This window comes from Sinocyclocheilus rhinocerous, unplaced genomic scaffold (assembly GCF_001515625.1).
Source record: "Sinocyclocheilus rhinocerous isolate Xijiao unplaced genomic scaffold, SAMN03320098_v1.1 scaffold33, whole genome shotgun sequence".
Taxonomy (NCBI): Eukaryota; Metazoa; Chordata; class Actinopteri; order Cypriniformes; family Cyprinidae; genus Sinocyclocheilus; species Sinocyclocheilus rhinocerous.
This window is the reverse complement of record NW_015657591.1, coordinates 120,056-130,879: the sequence shown is the minus strand read 5'-3', so window position 1 is coordinate 130,879 and position 10,824 is coordinate 120,056. Positions and strand designations below refer to the sequence as shown.

At 34.3% G+C, this 10,824-nt stretch overlaps 1 protein-coding gene across 1 annotated transcript in view; it reads right to left on the bottom strand.

The window, feature by feature from the left end:
* LOC107721413 (coronin-6-like) overlaps positions 1 to 9,903 on the bottom strand; it is a 17,578-nt gene extending 7,675 nt beyond the window's left edge. Inside the window, exons 1-9 of the mRNA XM_016529416.1 lie at positions 9,722 to 9,903; positions 7,406 to 7,605; positions 4,059 to 4,181; positions 2,293 to 2,422; positions 1,983 to 2,161; positions 1,781 to 1,900; positions 865 to 969; positions 643 to 788; positions 306 to 363 (exon numbers count right to left, since the gene is read on the bottom strand). Coding sequence (XP_016384902.1) covers positions 306 to 363; positions 643 to 788; positions 865 to 969; positions 1,781 to 1,900; positions 1,983 to 2,161; positions 2,293 to 2,422; positions 4,059 to 4,181; positions 7,406 to 7,603 — 1,059 coding nt within the window. The 5' untranslated portion in view covers positions 7,604 to 7,605; positions 9,722 to 9,903. The remainder of the gene's footprint in view (positions 1 to 305; positions 364 to 642; positions 789 to 864; positions 970 to 1,780; positions 1,901 to 1,982; positions 2,162 to 2,292; positions 2,423 to 4,058; positions 4,182 to 7,405; positions 7,606 to 9,721) is intronic.
* Between the last annotated feature and the right edge of the window lie 921 nt (positions 9,904 to 10,824).

Sequence of the window (10,824 nt, the reverse complement as noted above, 5' to 3'; positions counted from 1 at the left end):
CCGAATTTTTAAAGGGGGTTATATTCAGCTTTTTTTTTTTTGTCTTGTGGACTATATGTAAACATCTTTTATGTAAAATATCTTACTCAGGACAGTACTAAATAAAAAATAACATGCAGTTTGTATGATCTCTCTTATTTTGCTAAAATTATTCACATTTTCACAAATTCTGCAAGGGGTTCCCAAACTTTCGCATGCCACTGTACTTCATCATCATATAACCAACTTTTGGTTTTCAATACTTCAATTTTGTGTTCATAGTGGTTCAGGATTGAAATAGCCCTAAACAAAGAGTATGTGCTTACCTTTCTGGGTACTGTCATCATAATAGGCTCACACTTTCTTTCATGGAGTTTATATAATCTATGAGAAATAATAAAGGTTCAGCCTCAGGAATGCTCAACCCTCAATGCTCAAAGCTTAAAAGAACAGTATTTCTTTTAAATATAAATCTTTTGTAACATTACAAATATCTTTACTGTCACTTTTCATCAATTTAATGTGTCCCTGCTGAATAAAAGTATAAATCACTGACCCCAAACTTTTGAATGGTAGTGTAGATATATGGTATTTCTGTACACTGTACATTTTAAAGTAACTAACACATATCCAAATCAACCAGTATAACCATGCAAAACTGACCTGGCAATCTCACACTTGCTGACGTCCACTCCTCTCTTGGGCATGAAGCCCATTCCTCTCTGTGGCTCCTTGCTACTGAATGTGCTGATGTAATGCACATAGGGAGGCTCCTCTGTGATCTCAAAATACCGAACACTGCTGTCACCCTGTGGAGACACAGAAACAACTTTACAGTGCCAGCCTGAGTATGATAACAAATGAAGATGAAACATGAAGTCATACCTTGCCACTGAGATACACGATGTTAGTGTCTGGATCATAAAAAGGCAATAAAACTCCATTACTTGTGTCCAGCTCCAGTAGTGCTATGGGCTCTTCAAAATTAGTCTAAACAATGACAGAAATGAACACCATCAGTGATTTGAAAGAAAACAAGGGCAATGAAATAAAACTGATCAAGATACAGAAAAAATCAATAGAATAAAATTAATTATTAATGAGTCTTAAATGCATAAATGAAAATTATGTCACCATTTAATCACCCTTATATTGTTCCAAACCCATAAAACTTCGGCTAATCGAGTCACAAAGGAAGGTATTTCAGTGAAACCTGAGAGGTTTCTTTCTGTCCACTGAAAGTCCAGGTAACCAATACTTAGAATATCCAATAAGGTCACAAAGGCATCATAAAAAAAGAATCATTTTGAAGAGATATGATCACTTTATGTGATAAGCAGATTTCATTTAGACTTCTATTTACATCTAAGCAATGATTGGAACACATACATAGAGCAAGTCACATATGGTAAACATGAAAGCTCAAACATGTATGCATTACGCAGGAGAACCAATGAAGTTTGTTCTAGCGTGTGACACATACACGAGCTTCCATGTTTACCATGCGATGTGCTATATGTGTGTGTGTTTATATGTTAATAAAATCTTATAAAGCGAACATATCTCTTCCTAAGACTTGGATTAAACCACTCAATTCATACAGATTAATTTTACGATGACTTCATAATGTTTTTGAATTTTCTATAAGTTTTGGTTACCTGGACCTTCAATGGAGGGACAAAGAGTTCTCAGGTTTCACTACAAATATTTTAAATTGAATTGAAGATTAACCATAGCAAAATGGGTATGGAATAACATGAAGGTAAGTAAATATACTATCCTTTTCATTCTGCTCCATTACCGGATCCCACAGGCCAAGCTCTCTCTGGCTCATCCTGGTGAAACCTGTGGTGAAAATGTTGCCCTCTTTGGTAAAAATGGCTCTCATTGGCCGGATACCCTCATGTGGGGACAGTCTTTCCTACAGAAGAAAAAATGTCCATAATGTCCCTGTTTACAAAGAGCCGTGAGGTTTTTCTTCTTTTCTCTGCTATAATACTTACCGCCACCACCTCGTTTTTCCGGGGATCGCACACTCGGAGGCGACGGTCCTTGCAGGTTGTGCAGAACAGGCTACCGTTGTAGTTCCAGCTGACGTTATAGATGAGATCAGGATGGTCATCCATTGTAATCAAGGGTTCTCCAGTGCCCACATTCCAGATGATGATCAGATTATCACTGCCTGAGACAAAAGCAAACTGAATGGAAACAAAGACTTTCAACTGCTTCTAATTTAATTCCAATGAAATGAAGTAATCTTATTTTTATACACTTTTAATGTAAGAAGTTGGTGTCTACTGTACTGATCTTTACCTGCAGTGAGGAGTATGTTGCGGGCAGTGGGGTGCCATTTGATGATGCCCACGCGTTTAGAGTGACCCTCCAGCACCACAATGGGCTCGCTGATGGGACGAGAGGGAGTGTGGTCAGGGATCTGCCATACCTGAGTAAACACAATTCTATTAAAGCAATGGTTCTCAAACAGAGGGGCCTCAACAAACTTCCAAATATTTAATATTTTATTATAATTAATTGTAATAGTTTTTTAGATCATCCTGCAATCTGGATGACTTAAACATTTGTATATTTATTAACATAATTATTAAAAGTAATTAAAAAAACACATAAAAATAAATATTGTAAAGCCATACATACATGTTCATCTGCTTTAAGCATGTTAGAATGTAGAAAAATCCCGTACACTACTCAAACTTCATCAAGTCTGTGGAAGGTTGATTGACCACAATGTTGCTAATAACATTTTGTAATGATACTAGTTGTATTTATTGCAAATTCTTTTTGTTACAATTTTTCTGTAGTACCATAATAGAGTACTTAAACAAGACTAATCTATCAGCCTAGACTGAAAAACAACAGGTGTAGAAACAATTTTGCAGTCATCTTTGTTTTGTTTGCAACTTCAAACAATAATTTTTACAGTAAATGGATTAAACTATCTGGGTATACTTATATATTGGTTTGCAGTACATTGTAGGAAAGTTCCTTTGTAACCAGTGAGCACAGCAGCAATGCCAGCACAGATGACAGCTGCAGTTAAACTCTTCTAACAGCAGTGCATACGGTGCATGCCATTCACGTTTGTAATGTAATGTAATGAAATAGCACTAATAGCCTTCATATATTATAATATCTCTATATCGTCTTGCGTAACTTTGGGGAAATGCATCCTATATTTGTTTTCAATAGACTGTATAATACTTTCAGCATTTATACTCACATTTAAAACATCAAAACATAACAAAACATCAAACCAAGTAACTGCAAGCAAGCACTTGGTTACTTCTAAAGCTTTTCTCAGAAGCAACTTCACTTTTCTGAACCACTTTTGATCAGGTTCACACAGGTATTCTAAAAAGTGTAGTTTTATTTGTCTTAATTTTGAACAGTGACATACACTGGAAAAAAAAAACTTTTTTTGCTTAGAAATTGCTCATAAATTTCACAAATAATACAAAAAACTGCAAGTAACATTGAATCAAAAGTTAAATTTTAAAGTAGAAAGACTGAAATAGTATTTTCTTTTTACAGTGTATTGTTTTATCATTTTAATTTGAAATTCTTTTGTGTTACCTTTAAGATAAATGTAACTTTGATTTTATTTATTTATTTATTTTTATCTAATGTAATGACATTTATACACTTTTAAGTGTGGCTTAGGCGTCCAAATACTTCATGAGGTCACTGTATACAGAAGTGTTTGCACATGTTGCACATGTTCTGAAAATGAAATGACTCATCCCTATAGACAACTTAGACCCATCTTTCCTTGTCTGTCAATACCACTGGCTTATTTGTGAACAGGTTTCTGGCCAAGAGTGCCTTTCTAACATGTTTATAAATACCAGCTCCTGTCCCATGCCCGAACCGTTAACTCCAGTCATCACCCTTCATATTAACACTATTGTCTGTCACTGTGATCTTTCCCTCCAGTGTGAGTAGGTATATATGGAGACATGCTTCATTCGTTTGTAAAAATGCAACTGAAACATGTTCATGACTACAAGGCTATTGGCTGGCAGGCAATGGAGATGTTTATGAATGTCTGTCATGATGATTACCATGGCAGTGGTGTCTTCAGAGCAGCTGGCCAGGATATTGTCATTGTGAGGACACCAGTCAATGTCCAGAACAGGCCCTGAGTGTCCAATCACTAGAGGATAGTTTTTGTCCACTCGACCCACCTATAGCATATTAAAACAAGGAATAAAAGATAATGTTAAGTATTGAGACGCATATAAAGTCAGTATAATGGTCTTAATATAAACAATATTTTTCTTAGTCTGCATTTATTTGATCAAAAAAGTATAAAAAGTACTATTGTAAAATACTGAAATTTAAAAATGACTGCTTTCTATTTCAATATATTTTAAAATGTAATTTATTCCTGTAATGAGAAAGCTGAATTTTCACTAGCCATTAGGCTACTCCAGTCTTCAGTGTCACATGAGTAATTTATTCTTACCAGTGTCATTTTTTGTAAAAACTAAAAAATTAAAATCCAAAAACTTTTAGCTTTTTTGCTAAAAGTTTAAAAAAAAACATTTAAATGCACATGCACAGCCCTGTCACTGCATAATTTCCCCCTTATTAGAAAACATGGAAAATTGTTAAAATAGTGACACCCAGGAAGTATTTCCAGGAAGTATCACCCAGGCTCATTCCATTTTCTCAAATTGTACAGAAATTGAAAGCTATGTTCAACCATGTTACCACAGTTTAAAAAATATCAAACAAATATTTAATTAATGGGAAACAAATATTTATTATCTAATAATAGATTCTATAAATATAATATAATATATATATACACCTTGCTACGTGTACTGCGTTAGGCTAACCGAGACTTGTCATTTGCACTTATATATTGTTGCTCTTTTGTTAGTTTTGACTGCTTTTATTGTCCTCATTTGTAAGTCGCTTTGGATAAAAGCGTCTGCTAAATGACTAAATAAATAAAAATAAATAAATAAATAAATATTTATTTAATGTTTGGTGTTACAAAAACACATAAACCCGGGCTTTAAACATGTAGATATATCCCAGGTGTTGTTGCAATGTGAATAACATTGTCAATGTCAATGCTGCACAATGAATAGAAAATGAAGCAGCTTGTTTAATATTTATTTTGACCTCCTGAGGTTGACGATCAACATTTTCTGAAGGTTAAGCTCTGCCTTTCCTTGACACAAAAAATATTTGACTTCTTGTTTGTTTTGCAATTTCAAGTTATTTTGTAAAGTCCCTGGCATGTATTTCTAAACTGATGTTATCAAAGCATCTTTAGGGATTCTGATGTAACTTCTTTTAATGTTATTTTGTTATTCGTGTGGAGCTGGTGTGAGCACGTGTTGGTTCTGTGTTCGGCTGCTCCTCCTCCAGTCACTCCCCTCCTCATTCTGCTGGTGTGTATTTATAACTCTGTGATGAGGCGTTGAAAAGGGAGTTTTTCTTTTGGCCTGCTGAGACTGAGCGCAGGGGAGATGGCTAGCTGGGTATTTATAGGGTATCTTTCCAGGCCTGCTGATATATGCTCGTGACTCGGCAGAGGCTATACTAAAAGGGCATTAACTGATGATGGACCCTTAGAGAATCAAGACAAACTCACAAAAAAAAAAAAAAGAATGATGTGATATACTGCTGTGGATCAATATATTACCCTTGACTTTGATTCCACAAAGGTCACACATGCATTAGCAACAACTAGAAGTAATGTAAGATGCTTTTTAATGCCAAACTCAACATTTCTACAATAGTTTCCAATGTGGAAGACCTGTTTGAGTGTGTAACCTACATCAAAATTATATTTTTATATAAGTTACACTCCATTTTAAGGTGTCCTTGTTACAGTGTAGTTATCCATTTAAGTACTGAGTAATATTAATTAACTACATGTACTTACTATATGGTTAGGGTTAGGATTAGGGTTTGGCTTAGGGTTACTTGCATGTAATTATGCATAATTTATTGTTATTACAATAGTAAGTACATGTAACATGTGTAACAAGGACACTTTAAAATAAAGCGTTACCGATCTTTATACTGTAGTCCCAAATGTAGCTATTTGAACACTTAAACTACATTTAAAAATATCAAATAAAATTACAAAAATATCAAACCAAGTGGCATTCATTTTAAAGAAAGATAGCACACTCACACTTTTCAAGCAAAATATTACACAAAATAAGTAGCTTACTATTCATGATTCAGTCAAAACTCTTTGTCTAAAATTTAGACAGTCTTTGGTTGTCAAATCTGTTCATCAATAAATATGATAAACTACACCTGTGTGAACAATCACTAAAATGACCTTAGGCCCAAATGAGAGGAATTTCTAAAAAAGAAATTGAAAAAAATAATAATAAAGTGTGCCACTTGTTTGAAATGCTGTTGTCTAATGACATTTAAGCATTTTAAGTGTCCAAATACTTTCTGTATTATTATCAATTTCTTTATTGTATTTTTAATCAATTTGATCATCTTGCTGACCCCAAACTTTTTGAATGATAATATATGTATACATTTTGTAATCTGAATACTTTTAACTGCATCTCATATTTGACATTTATCCAGGAAGTAGTTTTATTTGGCCCCTTTCTATAGCCAAGCTCATTCTATTTTCTCAAATTTTACAGAAAAATAAGGTTTTGTTCATCAAATGTTACCAAAATGTATATATATATTTTAAATTTTATGAGAAATAGTTGCTCATTACATATAATCTAATCTATATATTATGTGAAATCACAGCAGAAACGTCATGGTTATGCTTAAATTTGTCAATGTCAGTTTAATGATGAACCCATTATAGTAGTTCCACTAGGTGGAAATGTCTAGTACATATGGGTGCATTCTGAAGAAACCAGCAAATGACAGAAGAAAGAAGATATAAACCCATATGATGACATACTAATGATATGATTTTACTGGATTTTATTAGAAATCTGATGTTGTAAAACATGCTTACTATTTTCATAGTTCCATCAGTATTTGTGCTAAAATGTTATAATGGACAAATGATCATTATATTGGCATACTGATTTCCATTGGTTTGCCGATACTGCAAATGCAAGCTGCTAAGTAACAGATAAGAAGACATGGCAATGCATGATGGGGATTACATCAACTCAAAAACGCTTACTTATCATCTCTAAACTCAGCTTCGGAATGTCACAGAAGAAGATTCAGACAACATATGCAAGTTGTGTACCCTGTTTCCATGGGGTTCAAAACTTTGCCTCTATGAGGGAGAAATGGAAGCCCTGTGGGGGATGGGCACCCTTAACATGAGCCACGGCTGAGGTTCTTGAACAAACATACCCATAAATATAGCCCCATGAAGATGAAAGAATAGACAAAGGCTGTACGATTGTACATGTTTTAGTAGTTTTCTCCTCAAGCCACTCACCTTTGAGAGCAGCAGAACCAGAAAGGCCCCGCCTCCACTGGACTCCACTATAACTGCCAGAAACTTTGGGTTAACTGCACAGAAGGAACTGTCCCATGTCACTTTGGAAACCCGGATATCATCATAAGTTTGATCCGTTTTCACCGCTTGCCCAAAAACATGCCGGAATTTACTCTGGCGCACAATGCTGCGACTCATGGCTGTGAAAAACAGAGACACATATTGAATGTGTATATAATAGCCTAAATAACACATAATATTTAAGAATTATTTGGTGTACACTCCGTGGAAAAGCTGCTTAGTAATCCCTATCAAACTGTTAAATGTATATTAAATGAAATGTATATTTGATTGCAGCTGGCTTAATAATGTATAATTCAATTGTAATTATCGATCATTTATTAAAAAACATATTTGTTAATGACATTGACAGTAAAATATTGCTTTGCTTTATTAATGTCAGTTAGATATATTATTTTCTGGTATTTATTACTCCTTAAATAATGGCCTGTTTAAAGTTTTAAATATAGCCTCTTCATATTAAGTTACATTAATACACCTCACTATACATATTATGCATATTGTAATAAATATTAATAATGGAAATCATAATTTGAAAATAATGATGAGGAAATATTATGGTGACAGGTATAAACATATTAATGTACATTGTAGAGTAATTATTTCCTTTTAAAATCCTTGTATTTTCCAAGTTGTAGAGAGAATTATTTGTGGAAGCAACAGATGATTGACATAAACAAACAGACACACAATCTGCATCATCAACACAAAAGCACCCTAAATAGCTCCTATTGAACAATAGAGAACACAAGCCATGGCTATTAGGCAAAAGCTTAAAAACATTTAGCAGATCAGGAGAACTGTAACTCGGACTGAATGATAACACTGTCAGTTTAACCAATTAGAAATGAGCCACAGGGTTGAAATCACTATCATACGTGAGCACCACCTTTCTAATGTGACAGCAGAAGTTAATATAAAGGTCAAAAAACAATGCTGAGCTAAGAAAGTAAAAGTTAACTTATAATATGATTTGCAATCATGTTAATTAGTCACCCAAGTATGAGAGGTCTTTGATAAAATTGTTACATGGGAAACTATTACATGCAAATTTTCCTTAAAATACGTTTCAAGACAAATTCTACATATATAGACGCTGACATAACAGAACATTGCTATGCAACAAGAACAATGAAAACATTATTGGTGCTGCGCAGTGATACAGCGAACTGGTGTTTCAAGTTGGAGCTGTCACTATATCACAAATTTAAGGACCAGAAATATCCATTTTTAATTAATGTTAATTAGAACTGGTATCATCTGATTCAGCCAGTTTTTGTTTAATTTGATATGTAACATTCACAGATGTCTTTGATGTACATGTTAAAGTATCATGATCAGACATGTATTGCTTGTTTTTAAAGCTTTTAGTGTATATTTATTTATTTATTTATTTTTACATATTTCTATGTTTGTTTCCAATTTTGGCTGTTTTTAATTCAAATGTTTCCAATTTGTTTATCATTTTGGGGACATAATAATTATGTTGAACAAGCATGTTTGACTCGTGTACTCAATTTAAAACATCCATACTTTCTATTAGTGTTACAATCCACCCTGGTAGTGAAATAAATTGTAACAACAATGTTCTTTGTACTTGTCTCTGATTTATACATGCACAAGTTGTAGAATTTTAACTAATTCATAGCAGATGAAAATGTTAATATATAGTCTGAGACACATACATTCTGGATCCCCACTGCACAAATTTGTGAAATCACAATTAACAGTTATTATTCATTTTAAACTGAAAAAACGCAATCGAAACTGATACTAAACCACATGGGTAGAGCTGTTAAATCCCCTTCAGAATGCAGTATCTTCAAACCACACAACAGTTTGTCCCATGTGAGAAGGCCCCCCTCACTGTCTTCAGACACGGTCACTTTCCTAATATAGTCATACCAAACTGCCCATGTGTCTCCCCCTCTGTCCCCTCCAGACATGATCCTTCCATATACAAAGGGACAGAATGAAAATATACATTGCCAAAGAATACAGCGTGTGCTATTCTTCTCAATAAACTGACCGCATACCTGGCCTTGAATTATAGATATTCCTACAGCAACTCAATGAACGAGCAGAACGTGCTGCACTGATACGTTTTGATGATGTCACAGCCTGTTCGTAACAATATTATCACAACAGAACTTTACAAAAACTAAGCGCGTGTCGTCACAATGCAGCATTCTATCACGAGGAACTGCGTAACTGTCAATCAAATGAATCACTTACCGCTGTCTTTGGGGAATATACGTCTTTAAATCTGCTCTTCCCCTCTCTCAAGACGGTTTAAGGCTCCTCTCGACGCTGCGCTTTTTTAGAAGTGTCTCGTTTATTCCAGGTCACAAACTTGGTGCGGACTCGCAGAACTAGCGCGAGTTCCTCCTCACTAGTCGTTCCTGAACATCGAGTGAGAAGAGAGAGAGAAAACGGTGGACTGGGGGGCTGGAGAAGTGCACAGACAGGGGTGTATATGTATGGCAAGCGATTTTAACAATTAGCCCTTAAAAATAAGTAGGCTACTACCTAACATACATAGGCTACTAGTAAGTAGTCCAATAGTGTGTAGCATCTGTCTTTAAATGTACAATATTTATTTGATTAGATTAAATCCTATAACTTATTCCAGTAGTAGCCTACATATTATATACTAGTACTTATTCCTTGTCTTCTAATACATATTTAGTACTGTGTGATATAAATGCTAGTAATTATTTGAAAATTACAGTATCTAAATCAATAGTTAGTGAAGCGGTTACTTTTGCTATAACTGCTAGGAAACAAAGAGCAAGACAAACAACACAATGTTACAATAAAATTAAATGTATTATATGCGTCTTTTATACCACAATATGTTTGCTGTATATGCAAGTTCATATACTTGTTTCTCTCCGAAAAACAATGTTACAGCTAGTTATTCTATTTTGCAATTTGCATTCTGTGTTGGAATGTTTGTTTTTGTTTTGGTCTGTGTGATTTAGCACACTGACATTTTACCCAATAGCATTTCAACACACCAGGTTGCCAGTTGGTGGAAAACACAGCGTATTGCAGCCATGGAACCCAGCAAACCAACTAGGTCAAAGATAGCAGATTCTACCTGACCCAAAAAGCCTCGACATCCATCTAAAAAAAAAAGCTCTAAAAAGCTTGATGATGAGAGGAATAATAAAACACGGATAAAAGTTTTTTTTTTAAAGAAAACAAGCAGTAAATGAACAGAGTGCAAGTCTAAAAGGGACTTTTAAGTTTTTTTTAAAAGAATAGAATTATAATAGAGCTGCAGGACCGGGCAGTTTTATCAATATGGTCTAAGAAAGTCAGCTGATCATCAA